Source organism: Telmatherina bonti (genome assembly GCF_933228915.1).
Source record: "Telmatherina bonti genome assembly, chromosome: 5".
In the NCBI taxonomy this organism is placed as follows: Eukaryota; Metazoa; Chordata; class Actinopteri; order Atheriniformes; family Telmatherinidae; genus Telmatherina; species Telmatherina bonti.
The window spans coordinates 27,726,546-27,744,377 of record NC_136623.1 but is presented as its reverse complement, the minus strand read 5'-3'; the positions used below and the strand labels follow the sequence as shown (position 1 = coordinate 27,744,377).

The following is a 17,832-nucleotide window of genomic DNA, read 5'->3' as shown; positions in this document are numbered from 1 at the left end:
TTTCCAATCCAATGTCTCCTGGGAAAGCTTTTAGTAAATAACCTCAACAAGGCTGCTGAGAGTGAATACGTGAATGAAAGTGAATGACTAAAGTTTGCAATAACAACTTGAACTGAACTGGATTATATCATTGTGACTTAAATGATAAATATGGGAGTTCAAATAATTGTTTACCAAAGCCCATTCTAATATCACAAAAAGTATCAACACAGACAGTGTGCAAAAGCTTTGGTGTGCATGCAAAGTCATAGCTCTAAAGAAAAGTAATGGCAAGAATGTGTGCATCTTGAGTGCACAAATAAACCCTAATAAGCTGGAGGATGCTCCACCTAGTTTATAGTTGCTGTTGTTGAAGAGGATAGAAGAAATGATGGTTTCCAAAAAATTAAACTTTAAAAATTCACTGATGAATAAAACAAAAAATCATACTCTGCAGTCAATATTCTCCAAAAGGGACTCTAAAGAACTTCACTGTATTTAAAGGCTGGTAGCTGACTTTGTTCATGCTCCCAATATTTAGATTTATGGAGCTTTTTCCACCAAAATTAACCAACTGATGAGACGAAGCACAACACAGAAATCAATGTAATGACAAATCAGCCAAAAAACATTAAGACGGTAGGTTGCAAGAAATCCTTCTGCTTCGCAGACCGAAAGGGGAACTGCAGAGTCAATTACATTTGTATGATCCAAGAAGGTATTAAAGATGCAATAAGGTTATGAAGTATACATGCAAAAACATAATGATGAATATCATAAATAAAAAAAACTGAGAAATAACGAACCACAGTGAGTATATATACACAACACTTGCCTGATTAAATTTCTGCAGTTTACTCTTTATATTCTTTACAGCTGCATGTTTCACTTTGTGACATAGTGACCAAAAAAAAGGCGGGACAAGAATTAACATGTATCTATTGGAGTCTGGTTCAGCATTTTCTACTGACAACTGTTACAGGAAGCAGAGGAAAGTCGCTTGAGCTTCATGTTTAATGGCGTCCTCTGGTGATCGAACCGCAAAGTGCAGCCCTACATAAATACATATTTATCATCTATTAGCACAGGTTTACATTGAAGAAATAGTCACTCTATATATACATATAGAAATACATTACAAATACAGTGCAAAAGAGTAACAAAAAATAAGTTCAAATAAATTTAATGAAAAAGCAACAGTCACTGTAAAATGTTACAGTGGCTCTGTGATGCATTGGCATTGAGTGCTTCCTAATGCTTTCTATCATTCAACCTCAAGCAATCAAATAAATGTTTAATTATAAGTGTTAGATCTGTTGTAATTCTAAAAGCATTGGCGGCTGAGGCAATCACATTTAAGGAGTCTGTAATGGTGATGGCATAAAAGGACTTCACATCTACGGCACTCTGAGGGACTGAGAGAGAAGTGGGATATTTACAATAATTCCAGTCATTGCCAGAGATTTAAGCGTCATAGCACTTTAACTCTTTATTCATCTGACTTTCTGTCTTTTCTTTAATATTAAATCTACTAAAAAAAAAAAAAAAGCTCATTTAAGGGATTGTCTCATATCCTTTAAAGATTATGTTCAACTTTGAGCACAGTTTCTTGTCTTTGGAAAAATTAGTGTGCTAGTAAATAAAGTTTTGTTGACTTTTGGTTTCTTTATCTCAAAATCGTTAAATGTTTTGATGTCAGTGAGATTTTTTCTTTGTTGCACCACCCCAACTCTTTTTGAAACACATTTAAGAACAGTCAACAGCTTTGCCTTTCACTTCTGCACGAAACAGAATATTTTTTAATACTTTAATGTCATGAATATATTTTTCCAGATATTTGTCTTACCAAACCCCCCCCCCCCCCCCCCCCCCCCCCCCCGACTGAATGTCCAGTGAAAGCACATCTTTTATTCATAAAGGTTATGCAGGTCAAGCACACGATTGTGAGCACTTGAACTGAGACCTTTCTTATTGCCTTGTTATGTCTCATCTATGTAACATCTCATCACTGTCATAATCGTTCAGTCTGAACAGTAAATGGAAAGACCATGAGACCTTTTCTCTTGGATATTTCCTGAACTGGGTCAACAAAAAGGTAATATTTTCCACTTCACGTCAAATTTTAAAGGTAAAAGGTTCTTACATAACCTTCTGAAGTAGGCAAAGGAGCAGGTGACTAATGTTGATCTGTAATCAGTTACTGAGAATTAGAATCTAATACTGGATCCCCATCTTTATTTATAGAGGGATAGCCTTTGTCTTCAGGGATTAGGATGCTCAGAAGAGGCTGGTTAGCATAGCATGTTGCCCCTCATATTTAATCAGAATCATGAGCTTGGCTCCTTAAAATAACATTTTGGAACCATTTTTAATCCAACAGCTTCTATAAAGCTGATTATGACCAAAGGTAAGTTTTTGCAATTGTTTGTCCACTTATGGTTTCTATCTCAGCCATTTCATGCTAGCAGAAGAGCTTAATTCATTCTATTTGTCGTACTACTCTAACCATATGCCAGATGCAGTTAAATGATATTTGTGTGAGCCTGATACATTCATCAGGAATTAATAACACAACATTCAACTGAACGTATAACACTTTATTTACTTTTCAATGCAAAGCCAAATAAAAAACCAGAAACAGCTTCTGGTCATATGACTGAATGGAAAGGGTTGGTAATGATAAGCCACAGATTTATACATCCCCAGGCATATATATATATATATATACAAAGGATCAGTCGCTTTGTTCTTTATGATGATCTGTCGTAAATCTCGATCCTTAGTGTGTGATAAGAGATTGCCAGAGATGTAAAGGATCCTACAGTGGACTCATTTTACACACAATGATTAACAAGACACAATACACACAGCAAATCAGTGTCAGACATGTAGCCAAAGAGATTTACATATGCACAACTTTTGCTTAAATTTTTATTCTTTCATTTAAACTAATTTGATCTATTATACACAGAAACACAGAAATATAAAGATATACAGTGCATTTTATGAATTGGAAAAAAATCTCAATTTAGACACCGCTGTTGGTCCTTTTTCACCTATAAAGTGACAAAATATTATTCTTATCACCCTAGCTTAGAGGGTGCATAAGACAAACTTTGAATGCATGATAACTCTACAATTTAAACCCGAAAGTGACAACATTATGGCCTCTTTGAGCCACCACAATTGCAACTTCAATTATTTTAAAAATCAGGTCAAGAATAAATTAATTCACTTGATGGCAGTGTTTAACATGGCTACTTTGAACAATATTAGAGCTCTTTAACCTCACAGCTCATGAAGCTCTCCACTAACATATACAGTACTGGCTGCAAACATCACTGACACACGCTGACTTAAGAATCCACTCACATATTGTGCAATACGTTTACCGCAAACCTAGAGGAAATTATATCAACTAAAATTAACCTTCAGTTCACACCCAAAACATGTTTGACAAAAACCAGCTTACATAAGCCTGCAGGAAGATAAGTGTGCAACGATAAAGACGTGATGTATTCACCACACAGTGACGTTGCAGATTTAAAATGTTTTTTAAAGAAAGTTTAGGTTTTGTACACTTGTGATGTTCACCGTGGTATGTTTTTTTCCATACACATCAGTGCTTGTCTAGTGCTTAGTAGGTGGAACTGCAGCAGGAACATCTGTGATATCAATGGCATGAATTTTATCTCAGACCCATGGTTAAAGGGACGTGGAATGTTCAGAGTGTATCCTCACCTGATAACAGCTAACTTTAAATAGGATGAAGGATCAATGGACATTTTATATCTGCAAACCTATAACAAAACGTATGCGCAAATTTCTGCTCTCCTTCTAGCATAAGAGTGGACAGTGCAAAGATTTTGGTCAATGAGGGTGCTCTTGCAGAAGCTCAAAGGCCAGCTGTGTGATGTGCCGCCACGCTTGTTGGATGTGGCGTGACTCAGTAGTGCGTGCACAGATGGCAAACCGCAAGACAAAGCGACCAGAGAGCTGACAGGGTACCAGGTGGATTTCCCTGCTCTTGGTGATCCTTTTCAGCAAGTTCTGGTTCAGCTCATTGGAACCCTGAAAAGATGAAGCATTGGATGGTAAGAACGCAAAACTTTATATAGCTGGTTTTGACACAAGCTTGTACCGGGATCAGGCTACACCCTAAATGTTTTTAAACACAAAACAGTAGCAAAATGACAAGAAAAAATAAGAAAGAAACTTTTTTTAAATACATATATATACCATGATATCCCAATTATTTAATGCATAAGTCTTTTTTCATTGCTGCAAAACTAAATTATTTAGTGACTTTTTGTTTTAAAACAATATTTATTTACATGTAAAGCAGGTAATAATGTGTATCGCACTACAGCAAAAAATTGTACAAATAGATTGGAGATATTTTTCTTGGCGAAAAAAAAAACACAAACCGACCTGAACTACTTTTTTTTTTTTTTTTTTTTTTTTAAGTATTACTGGAGATATAAATATTGTACCTTAAGCCTGAAGCAGACCAGTCCCATGATGACTTCGGCACAGATCTCAAACCTTTTGTCTGCTCTCACTAGACTCTCAAACTCTTTGGCCAAGGCCACTTGCTGCAGACATAACACGGCATGAGTACAAAAGACAAAACCTTATTGTAAATTGTTCCTGATGATGGATGCAAGAATGTGCACCTGCCCTGTTCCAGTTTTTCACATTGGCAAGGCAGGGCGAGTTTATTTGTATAGCACATTTCATGAACAAGACAATTCAAAGGGATTTTCATGGAAAATTAATAGCATTACAAACTGTATATAAAAAAAAAAACATAAAAGACAACATAATGAGCAAAATCACAATAAAACGATGAATTATATTAAAGTAATTAAAAGCTGAATTAATTAAAAGTTACCAGGCAGACTTTATGCTAGGTGCACAAGAAAAGAAATGTTTTTAACCTGGATTTAAAATGGAGACACCATTTGGTGAGAGTTTAATCTCCATTGGAAGTTTGATCCACTTGTTTTCAGCATTACAGCTAAATGCCGCTTCTCCATGTTTAGTCTGGACTCTGGTCTGGACTAGTTGACTAGAGTCTTTGGATCAAAGATCTTTGCTTGGTTTATATTCTCTAAACATATCACAGATGTATTCTGGTCCTAAACCATTCAGGGATTTGTAAACAATCAGCAGGGCTTTAAAATCTTTCCTGACTAGAAACCAGTGTAAAGATTTTAAAACTGCTCTGATGTGTTCAGATCTCTTAGTTCTGATTAAAGCTCTAGCAGCAGCATTCTTGATGAGTTGCACATGTTTAATGTTCTTTTTAGGGACGTCCTGTTAAAAGACCATTCCAGGAATCTACTGTATTGGAGATGACTGCATGGATGAGTTTCTCCTGGCAGACTAAACTTTAAACCCTGTTGATGTTTCTGAGTTGGTAAAAAGCTCTCAGTGACAGCTTTGATGTGGCTGCTGAAAGTCATTGCTATCATTTTGATTAATTTATCTATTGATTAATATTCAAACAAAAGGAAATATCAAATTGTTTTACATATTTAAAAATGGACTTTGTATTTATGTGATACCAAAAAATTGAAACTTAACTTTGCTTAATGGTTGTATATGTGCATGATTTTCACAAGATGGCAGTGTTGTGTAGCTACATGGTACAGTTTCCAACTTAAATTTTTCCTCTTTTTAAGGAGTGTAAACACTTACTATGAAGTAAATGTCACCTTCAATAGACAAATGGATCTGATCAACAAACATGTTGTTTGATAGTTTACATATCTTCAAGGAAGAAGCTCCCAATAGACTGACATCAAAAAAGCTCCAAATTAGCATTCTATAGCCATAAAATATACTTTATTAAATAGTGCTTTCAAGAAATGTAATTTCCCTTCTTTATAGTTCTTTTTTTTCTAACATGGCACTGTGTGATCAAGCATTACTCCCACAGCATAATTTACCCACTTCAGATCACTGAGACGCTAGATGAAAGATGAAGTGAGCATCAGTACTCTGTTTTAACTGCACTTTTCTTGTCTGATCCACTCTAATGAAACTAGATGCTGGATTTAAATTACCAACAACTGAACCAGCCCTTTCCTTCTTTATTTCCTGTATTTTACCACCACCTTCCTTGTTTATGTGCCAGTAAACTGCAACAACTTCACTGTCTGTTCTGCTAGCTGATGTTGTGGTAAAATACGTTGTGCATGTTGTTGTATTTAAAATGCTTCAGTTTCAGTTTACAGAAAAAGATTTTTTTTTTTTTTACACAGACAAAAGACAGATCAGTTACTAAAGGTTATTACTGCAAAAGTGCTCTTATTCAAAAGACAAATGGACAGTAGATTAGTGTGTCATATAGCTGCAGGGATAATCGCTGCATATGTCACTTCAATTAAAATGGAGAGAAAACATGGAACAGGTCCTCTTGATTGACAGAGCAGACCGGAGGGAGAAAGAGGAAGATAGGAGACGGGCATTCAGCTGTGGAGCATTTATAGGAAAAGATGAGACAGAAAAGGGGCAGGGATGAGGGGAAAATGTTGCCACATAGAGGGCGATATCAGTCTGACACAATGTCACTGTCAGGATACAGCGATGGATACAGAACTGAGAAGGGAGTGCAGAGAAGGGACTTTAGTTGTAAGAAGGATTAGGAGGGCTGAGGTGTGGAACGCAAGGATGGAGGTGGCATTTACCATGAAAGCACATGTGATTGTCAGAAGTGTTTCTCTTTTTTTGCTATTTCTTTGTCAGGATTGACAGAAGTGGGAAAGAAAAAGGATGGAAATGGTTGAAGCCGAACTGATTATCATTGTCACCACTGTGCTAGCCTTTCAGAAATAGGTGAATGCATTTATTTTTTACCAGTTTTTTTTTCAGAACATTACAAAAAAAACAACAAATAGAACCTTATTCCTGCAGCAGCAAATGTGTAGTTGTAGGTGAGAAAGAGGCTGAAACTTTCAGTTGATAGCCTACCTTTCGTATATGAGCTTGCAGGCCGTGGAGACCATATATGCGAAACACAAACCACAGCTTTAGGGAGCGAAATCGTCTTCCCAGTGGAATCTGCCAGTGCTACAGGATGGCAGCAAGAGTGTAAATATTGCCATATTGTTTATTTTACCGTTCAGTATGATATCAGTTATAAAGATAATTCATCTTACCCGGTAATCTGTAACAAGTCCTGTTCAAATGAAAAAGAAAAAAAAAAACAACAACAATGTGCTCTGTTACATTTAAAATATATATTTTAGTTCACATTATTCCCAACATTTAAAGATGTTTTTATCAGTGCCAGACAGCACTAACTTCAACACCATCCAACTCTTGAGCATGATTTTGGTATTAGACTCCATTAAAGCTGTCTTTGTGGTTATAAATGATTGTATTCCACAGCCCAGGTGTTTGTAGCTGTCATTGTGCCCAGCTTCTTTATTTCACTGATTACACCACTGTCTCTCCAAACAGGCCTTTGCCTGCAGGTTGCTCATCTCTACAGAACCGAGGCCTATGTTACTTTGTGCTAATAACTACTAATTAGATTGAGGAGTCCAGATTGTGTGAGCAAAGGCTTTTGTGAAGTGCTTGAGTGGGGTAGGCGGTAACTCTCTGTTTCCCTGTGTGTCAGGCAAATTATAGAGCAAATCTGAGCCCATCTGCAGGCTGAGCAACGTTCCCCACCACTCTCAGTCATAGCAGACATATGCAGGCATGAAAGTTGATATTTGGTGTGGCCATCTTTATAATTTAACACATTTTTAAGCCTCTTAGACAAATTCTACTGTATTTCCTTTCAGTCGCCGTCAGTAAGAAATGAGAGGCGGCCTAAGACATTTGCAAGGGACTGTTTCTGCAAGTTAATATGGAAAAATGTCCCTAGAGTTTTCCTGTTACTGGCATCATGTCATAGAGTCAAGAGTCAGCTCAGTTTGTGATCTCTAATGTATATTGATGAAGTAAAAAGGACTACCTGATTCCTGGTTTTCATGTTTCAGGTAAAGGGGTTCCATTTTGAAAGCTCCAATGATATCTGCCCTCTTCTTCACCCTGTTGACAACCAGAAACGAACATTATTCTGGAACATTTAAGTTTACAAAATAAAACCTTAAAGTCACGTTTTTTTTAAAACAATGATGATAATTATGATTATGCAATATTTCACGACAGTGTGCTTTTTATTCAATAGCTTAAATATCAAACTAGATAATGTAATATAGTGAGTAAGTTGGTTAACCCCTCAACTTTTTTCAGCTGCAACTGAAATCATATGCTTTTTTAGGTAATCTGGTCTTCGGCTTTTTATTGCACAACCTGATGCAAACAAGAGGCTGCAGCTTGCCTCTGGGGAATGGAATACCAGTTCTCCTCGGCCAATTTCATTCATTCATTCATTCATTCATTCATTTTTAAATGGCTTAAACCATTTCAAGGTGGTGAGGGGCTGGAGCCTGTCACAGAGAATCAAAATGACTAAATATGTCAATCGACAAATATAACTCATAAAGATGTCATGTAAATTATCATTAATCATAAGCAACACTTTACTAAAATACTTTTGTCACTTTCTGGTTAAGTTTGGGGAAATAACATAACTTGTTAAGAGGGGGACAGCACATAATGTAAACATGTACAATGGTGTCTTTGTCTTATTGAACCATTTCTCACTGGTTCTCACACAATATTTACAACCCATGGGGTGCTTTTTAAATTTTTTTAGGCATTAGACTCGATGTGAAATGCAAAAGAACCTGGCTATCCAGTTTGAAGTCTTGGTAGGTCATCATCTCTTCACTCAAGCAGCTTATCAGACAGACATTTTCTATCAGCTTTACTGACATGGCAAAGCGCTCTATATTGAGTCACTTCTGTAAGGAATTAGTGCTTCTTTCTTATTTGATCCTTTAATAGGAATTTCATTTTAGCCTGGCAATAATACTCGCATTTAATTAGGTGTATGATTGTTCATAATAGTGTAGGCACTCAGTGCCTGGTTAATCAACAGTAAAAAACCATGGAAGGACCATTGTGCTTTGGAAAAATAAGATTGTAATGTTTATGGATCATAATGCTAATCAGTGGTTTTCGTTTGAATTGACCGCAGAAGAGAACAGCACACAGTGAACAGTCAACATAAATATAATTTATTCATGAAATAATTTATAATATTTGATTATTAATTAATCAATTAAATCAATCAGATCAAAATGAAAGAATTATGCGCATTTAATTTTATATTTGGTTACAAGTAAAGAAAACATATTACAACTAGACTATCACTACCTGGTTTGGTTTTGGCCTTTTTTTCTTCCACACATCTCATTAATAGACACCAGTTTTACACTTTAAGTGAATTTTTTTCCATTAAGATACCAGGTGCTTTTTTTTTTTAAACATTATCCAGTATGTTTGAATGAATAAATGCCCCTCTGGGAAGACTTTGGTTAGTGGATGGAAAACTTGAAAATAATTGCTTAACTTCTTGGGTTTCTAAATCTAATATTTACTTCCAAGTTTAAATACAGATGAAACACAATTCTCAGAAATATTTTTAAAAGCATGGCTCCAAATGTCTATGTATGATATTTATAGTTAGAAATGTACCAGGCCATTAAGGCACATGGGTCAATCAGCCATTTTATACTAATATAGTGCTAGATAATATTTACTGGAAACAGTTTTTTATTATTTATATTCTTCTACAAAATCTCCTTTTATAATTATTTCCATCCTCTGCAGAGCATACATCGTTTTGTCAGTGTTGACAGAAGAGGCAGGTGTAAGGCGTAGTTCTATTTTTACTGAGCAAATGATAGATGTGTAGATGGATATCAGTGCCTCTAGTTATTGTGTGAAACTGTAAGCTACTGCCTGGGTAAACTGGGAAATATGCTCTGCATACTGTGCTGAATGCTAAAAATGGTTTAAGTAACTTGCTTCAACCACAGTCAATGTATTACTGATTGATATAAATGTAATTTAAGCTGCTTACATCCTGTTGGGTTAACATGCAAATAAATGTGATAAAGAGCATCGAAATAAAAAAAATAAAAAAAACTTGTGACTTTTACATTTGCTCTGTGTTGGAAAACTTACCACATTGCAGAGCAGTCAAAGTTGACTAAAAGCCATTTGTGTGGATTGAAGTTGAACGAGTCTGCATACTTTGAAATGAATGAGAAGAAATCGTTGATGAAGCCACACTGTTGAATGCTTCATAAGGACATGCAATACAGGTTAAGTTATGAAAACATAAGACATGACATGATATTAATAGGCAGTTGTGTTTTTTCAGATATTTCTTACATGCATCAATGTAAAATAAAATAAAAAATTCTCATTTTGTTTCTTTTGTGATGGAACAGTTCATGAAAAATCACACGTTACAAAAAAAAACTTTTCTGTAACATAACTAACCAGGGCAACCCTATCAAAAACATTTAAATACTAAAGTAGGAAATTTCTCTGTGGAATGCAAGAGTAACATCCAGCCAACAGCTTACGGAGCACACTGGAAATAGCACCTTCCTGGCAGGGTTTACTCAGAAAGAAGCCATTCTCAATCTGCCTCAGTCGTTTTATCAGCCATCTTTGGCAATTTCCTTTTTATTTATCAGCACAGATGCAATAACAGAGCAAAAATACAATGTGATACAGATTCCTGACTGACAGTTGCCATGCTGACTAATTTAAAGGGACTGGTCCACTCCATGCCCATTTTTCATATCCTAGAAACCAATCCTTTAACCCAGTTCTATCACCATTATGCACAAAGGTGGACTTAATCATCATTAAACATTATGTTGGAAAGTCTCTCTTCCAAATGTCTAATAAAGAAAGACCATAAATCAAAACTTCCCTATTACATTGAAGAATATTAAAACAGAAAACTAAAATGATGGAAATGCCATGATGTGATGAAACAACTGTTGCTCCTTCTACGGTCAGCTCGACCAATTCCCACCAACATTGTTTGAACTTGTGTGTCTAATAAACATTGATATACAAAGGTCTAACGCTGCCTCAGGAAATTACTCTGTCCTTATCTCTGCCTCTGTGCACAGCTTGAGGAGCAACGGCAGCTTCGGCAGCCTCAAAAGGCAGATTGATGTTCTTCCATCTCATGCTGATTGTTTGGGCCATTGCTCAGTCTTGCATGCTTCCTCCTTGACATTAACGTTATGCCCTTTTCAAACAGTATAAGGTTAGTGTTCTCTCTCACAGATGCAATGAGAGATATCTCACATGCAATTGAACACAAAGTGGTTCCCTTGTTATTCAGCACCGATTTGTCTCGAAGCAAATGGAAGTTTCTGACCACGGAGAATTCTTAACACTGGCTCAAAATGTAACCATGGTGGAAGTCTTACACATACATTTTTTTCTCTGAAACTTCTTGATTTAACCTTAGTGTAAGGTGTTACTGCAATACATGTCAATAAAAGGTTACGTTATCTTACACACCTCAATTCCATTCAGTAAAGGTCGAAATTCAGGACAGATAAACGCACTCCCGGCATATGCTGCATCAATATGCATCCACATATTTTCCTTATTACCTGGAAGAGACAATGAGTAGAAGTTTAATTTCCTTTCTAACCAAAACAGTTTTATTACTCTGTGTGAATTTAATGTGGGTAATAAATGTTACAGCATATGTTTTATTACAATTATTTATGGTTTAAGATCATTATGATAAATTAAAACTAATCTTCAAACGGACTGAATGTAAATTTTTATTATTGTGTTCCTCAGCAACTTTAATGTGGATTAGCCTTCCAAACATCCTGGTTCTTATCAAATCAGTGGGTTTGTGTGTGTATTTCTAAAACTAATAGAGCTTCACTGTCCACTTCCTATGATGATAAAAAAAAAAAAAAAAAAAACTGATTGTGTGTGGTTGCAAATTGTTGACTCACACAGGGGCCCCAGCTCGGTGATGTGATCAAAAGCACACGATGGAGTGGTGCCAAGGGTTGCACAGAACTGAAACACACATACACCAAATCATCAATATCCTGCAGGTTTTGTTTGCTCTGCTGTCTTCTGCCTTCACTGGCAAAACAAACAGGTTTTGGTTTGAAAAAGAAAACAACATTCAAATCAATGCAGACTTTGCAGCCATTGTTGCTCAGGTATAGATACATATCTTTTGAATATGGATTAAAATACAGATTTTGACACACGTATGACTCAGAGCTGCTGAAACATTGCGCTTTCCACACTATTGTTCACTGATAGTGATCTGTAAGTCCAAATAGGGCAGTGATTCTTGTCGCTAACCTGATAGACATTCATTAGGTTATACAGAAACAATGTTATCCTTCAGCAGAAGCCTCTGGGCATACACAGCTGCATCACTAGTAAATTACATCATTGTGGCTGCCAGTTTAAAGATAAATTGTATATATGTCTGGATGAAAAATTTAAACATGTAGCTGTATAAAGCCAATGACTAAATATCATTTAAACAAACAATGCTTCTCTTTACTTAGCCGTGTAATAGATTAATGATTTTGTTATTTCTTACATAAAAAGGAATGAGCCCAGCTGCTTTGTCCTCCTCCACCATCTTCTTGAGCATTTCCCCCTTGACAGCATACTGGTTGTCCGTAGGAACCTTCCTCATCATTACTGCGCCAATTTGAGCAGCTCGTTCCACTGAGGAATGAGCCTAAAGAGATGAGAGAAAATTCTATAATATGATATTTATTATTTTCAGGAATAAGATGAGGATATGTCTGTATTTAACTTCACAAAAAAGGAACTGACTACAGAAAATCTGTGTGATTTAGAATAAATCTTAATTTGGCCCAAATTGCTAGTAGTTCAGCAGATATTTTAAGATATAATGTTAAAAAATACTTGTAACTATCTTGCATTTAAAGTAAAATAATAATATGTGTAACAAAGACATATTTTGTCTTCTTTTTGTGCATGAGGCTGTTAATATTTCCAGAAATATGAAGTCTGGGTTTTTAGTACCACCTTCATTCTTTTTTGAACAATGGCAACAGATTGCTTCTGAAGAAATCCTCCTCTGCTTACGTAATGCCCATCGTGGCTAATGGAACACTGCACTGTCGAAAAACACAAACCGGACTCTCTGTAAAGGTCTGTGTGGCCCTCAGGCAATTCCTTAATCCAATCACTAAGTCAGCCTGGTATCAAACCCGATCAGAGCTGGATACTGCCCCCCTGACCCTCTGCCTCATTCAATTGCTGAAAAATTCTGTCTGGGTTACCTAGGTAACCATTAATGACGCTACATGGACTACCTTTAAAAGAGAATTCTTCGAGAAACTTTACAAATGCATTGCTGTATTGTCTTCCTGCTTATTACATGAATCTGCAGTCAGTTTGAAGTTTTTTGTGCAAAGACAGTGTACATAAAAGACCAAATTTCACATTATTTGGCATTTTAGGCAGTCAAATCAAAGCTTAAAACATGATGCAAGAAAAACTGGCAGTATCTGTTGTGCTTACTTGCTCAGAGGTGTATGCCACCAGTTTGGAGAGGACGTCTGTCTCAGACCTTTTGGAGTCTATTGCCTGGACCCGTCGGATTGCTTTACAACGGGCAGCCAGCAAGGACATGAGAGTTGCCTCGCTGGCCGTTCCCTGTTGGAGAATTACTGTACATGTGAACTTGAACATTACATTTTTATCAAAAGAAGAAAATGAGATCTATAGAGAAAATCAACATCATTATTAGTTCAAGTCATTTTATGTGTCTTTATGTAAGACATACCTCCGCTGGGTATTTTTATTATTTCTAACTTTCTGGTATAAAAAAAAAATATTTTGTCAAATATTGCCCAGTTAATAATTTTAAAAAAAACTAGTCGCATATCTGATCTTTATCCAAATGATTGCTTTTGCAGGGCTGAATATAAGCTATGCTTGTTCCTCATACATGAAATGAATCTAAGTTTTTAATAATACAATCAGCTGCCTGTGCAGCTGGATACTCTCCTCGATATTGCTACACCTTCTCTTCACTTTCTCTTCATAAGAAAGTGGGATCACTATGTTTACCAGACTGGCTGATAAAGACAATATTGTCTGAGTCATATGTGATGAAATGAAGCATGGCTTCTGAGGTTCCTGGAAAATTATGTTTTAAAAAAATCCATAAATGTTAAAATGACTTAGTCAATAAACACAAATCACCAGAAAAGCCAGCAAACACAGGCGATGCCAGTTAGTTTAGATCTATTTATCAACAAGAGCTCCCCAAGTAAACACAAAAAAGAAAAAAAAATTCCTCATCACTCCTTAGAAAAGACCGTCTAAACAAATATTTGAGAAATGCTGCAAGAATACTGGGAGATTAGACATATTTATACATATTTAGTTTGTTGTTGTGATTGTGTGTGATGCAGTAAGCATCCATTTTGCCATATTGACCATGACTATGGCATTTACAACATTGCAATTAAGTTTCCATGAGGAAAAATACATTTGTGGTTTATAACAGGTTTGTCAGGGTGTTTGTAAGCAGAGTTTTTATACAGCTATATCACCTAATCACTCACTAATCATATTTTTGATGGCCACAGTTGTACAATGTCTACATTTGGTCTTCTAACATTGTAAAATAACATGTTTTCACTCGTTTAATAAAGCCTGTAGTCCAGACAAGGCCAGTTTTGAGATGGAAGCATAAATATAAGAATAAAAAACTGGAATTGTATTTTTGAACAACTGGCACATGAGGTAGTCATGATAATATTGGTCCTCAGTGAACCTCTTATTATATTTAACAGTGACCCAAAGCTCATGTAAAATGGTTGTGATCAGCCGCGCCAGCGTAATAGTATGATCATAACCCATAATAGAACATTTGGTTTCTTAATCTTATCAGTTATGTCAGCAGTTGCTGAAGTAACGAAAACCTGACTACTAAAGGATATTTTTCTCTTCCAGGAAGTTGTAAGTCAACCAAGAAATATTTGGGGAAAAAAGAATTATTGGTAACATCTGCAGTCCACTGTGTGTAAATGTGTACATATATGTTTACTGCCACTGAATAGCATTTTAAAAGAAAAAACGTTCATGCATGAAGGACCAATTGGACCAATAAAAGCAGACATAGTTATGTTATAAAACATGTCTTTAAATGAACTAATGAATAAGGCTTTAACCATGTGAGTTTAATTGATATCCCTCCATCTTTAGCTTTCATCACAAGTATGATTAGTCTTAAAGAGCAGTGTAAAATCCACAAATGTTGTGCTGTTTGAGAAGGCTGATCAATACTAATAATTAGTTTTCCTGTCTTTTTGGCCTATGATGATGCAGTACAAGAAAAAAATTAGAGACGTAATTGAGCCACACAACACTGATTAATAAACCTTTCTACCAAATAACTGACATTATGAGGTTTGCAGAGAACCTTGTTATAAAATCACATAACGAAAATTTATGAAAATATTTAACAACAGACTTTGTCTCTCAAACGCACTCAAGTCAACTTCCTGTCTGTATCTTGCACATAAAACACACCAAAGGATTACTGTTATGTGTGTGTATGAGCACCATTGCATCTGAAGTTTTCCCATCTCTCATCATCATCTTCCAGTACAGTGAAATATAGCCTGTTTCTTCTCAAGTGTAATTGAGGAGACATTTGAACATAATATACTTTGCAATCTGCTGCAAATCATTCCTTTGCCAGGTCCAAAAGAGAAACACCACAGGAAACAGTGGTCCAACAACTACATATGATGCATGAAAAGAGCTCTCTTTCTTTTTTTTCCAGAATTTGGAAAATTGTAATTTGTAATCTTTTATCCTGTCATGTCAACACCGACTCACTAAGGTATTAAAAAAAGAATTCCCAGGTCACTATTTTTAAAAAGAACATCCCTGTTTCCTCTTTGTGGTGACACAGGGTTTATAATAATAGAGTGGAGATGTGCTGTCACAACACTCATTAGCCCTGCTGCAGCGAGAAGAGCCCTATTTGTTGCCATAGTGAGCTGGTAAGCTGCTCTAAAAAAGGAGAGTGGCAAGACCGAAACAAAAACACGATGAGCCAGATGAGCACGCACACATAACACATCCTCACACTCAGGTGGTCACAATAGAAGAGGCCTGAAATGATCTGTCATCAGAGTGCACTCTCATGCTCCACTATACAGCATCCTAATAACACACACAAACACACATTTAGAGTCTATCCTCTGCTATTGCTTCTCTGTTTCTGTCAATGGAACACTAAACTAATGTTTAGCCTTTTTCCACACGAAACAATCCATGCACCATCTCCGCCATCTCTCTGTCACCTGCTTCCGAAAGACACATTAAAAGGCAATTTCCTGTCAATTTTCAGCTGCTTTGATCCACAGCGAGAACGACACAATAAATCAATGGTGCACAAAATATTGATAATTATAGACACAGGACATCTGAATTGTTTGTGCATATAAAGGTTTTCAAAGTCCTTCAGGGTGACACCAAAATCTGAGAAGTTTTGAAGAAATAAATATAATGAATACCTTTATAAGGAAGCCATAATGTGTATTACTGAGTTTAAAATTAGTTGAGCGAGGAGTCTGCAAACTTTAGGCCAGATTTTCTCTGTTGTGTTTTCAAAGGAACAAACTTCAAACCCATTAGGGGAATTTATTCATTTTATGAATGCATCAAGATGCCTGTAATAATGCACTAATCACCCTTTCTCTCTGATTCTCCCTTTTTCAATAAAACATGAGCTCAGACTCGGAGGTGCTGGCTCTCACCCTTCCTGCTCCAAAGTTTGCTGAAACCCACTGTTACCAGTATGTCCCAGAGGTTTTTCTGAAGAATCCAAAGAGCTTCATCATCTGCAAACAGCAATCGGATTTTCCTTAACCGGACACTCTCCTTACCTTGAATAAGCTCTCGAGATCTATCTTTCAAATGCTTTCTTAACATAATACAGCATGAAAATGAAGATTATTCTGTACCAAAGCTGAGAGAAAATTAATTTGCTTAATATGCAAGTGAGAAGTCCTTTTCTTTTAGATTTTTGTACTTTTAAAAAAAAAAACTGAGTGACGGCTGCAAACGTCAGCCAGCTCATGCTAACATACACTTTTTGAATGGGTATTATATATGCAAAAAGATGTCTACCTGAATGACACCTCCTCCATGACCGTGTGTCCCAGCTATGAAGGTCTCAGGCAGCTGCAGCATCTTCCCAAGCCAATCTAACATCACTGTTTCCAGCTCAGTGCAGGCTGGGCTGGCTGCCTGAGGTTACACAAACAAAGTTTCAAATGAATATATAAAAAGTTTCCTTATTCAGTATAGTTATGAGCTTAAGATAATAAAATAAATAAATAAAAAACTCTTGATATGTTGTGAGATCCAAAAACACAGTTGTGTTTATTACCCAGGAAAATCCAATGCAGCCAATGGCCCCACACAGCATATCAGCCAGCATGGCAGGGTAGGACGAAGCTGCCGGAAAGTAAGCAAAGAAGTTGGGGCTGTGCCAGTGGGTCACCTGGGGGGTAAAAAAAATTCAAGAAAATCAACATGCAGATGACAAAACTATCACAAACTATAGTTATTTTTGGGAACCGCTATAAGGCTTAATAATGAACAAGGAAAAGGCTGCCCTTATTTTAAAAGAGTACTTCCAGTCAGGTCTGCTTGCAATCATGTTAAAACTTAACTTACCTTTTGCAATAGCATGATTATTTAATCTGTTAACATCTAAGCTACATGACATGCAATACAGTTGAATGTGACAGTAACATTATCTGCATCACTGTGTTTAAGTCACTCAAAATTGTGGCTTGGCAACATAACAGCGTATTTTCCTGACAAATTAATCCAAATTCATGATCAAAGTATTACCAA

General features: G+C 36.2%; 1 protein-coding gene across 1 annotated transcript in view; it reads right to left on the bottom strand.

The window, feature by feature from the left end:
* Window positions 1–3,849: 3,849 nt before the first annotated feature.
* Window positions 3,850–17,832, bottom strand: part of ddc (dopa decarboxylase) — a gene marked incomplete at both ends in the record, with an annotated part of 14,395 nt that continues 412 nt past the window's right edge. Inside the window, 12 exons of the mRNA XM_079240188.1 lie at window positions 3,850–4,050; window positions 4,473–4,574; window positions 6,958–7,056; window positions 7,146–7,165; window positions 7,952–8,028; window positions 10,075–10,142; window positions 11,443–11,537; window positions 11,898–11,964; window positions 12,509–12,652; window positions 13,465–13,599; window positions 17,098–17,217; window positions 17,360–17,473. Of these exons, the coding sequence (XP_079096314.1) occupies window positions 3,850–4,050; window positions 4,473–4,574; window positions 6,958–7,056; window positions 7,146–7,165; window positions 7,952–8,028; window positions 10,075–10,142; window positions 11,443–11,537; window positions 11,898–11,964; window positions 12,509–12,652; window positions 13,465–13,599; window positions 17,098–17,217; window positions 17,360–17,473 (1,242 nt within the window). The remainder of the gene's footprint in view (window positions 4,051–4,472; window positions 4,575–6,957; window positions 7,057–7,145; window positions 7,166–7,951; window positions 8,029–10,074; window positions 10,143–11,442; window positions 11,538–11,897; window positions 11,965–12,508; window positions 12,653–13,464; window positions 13,600–17,097; window positions 17,218–17,359; window positions 17,474–17,832) is intronic.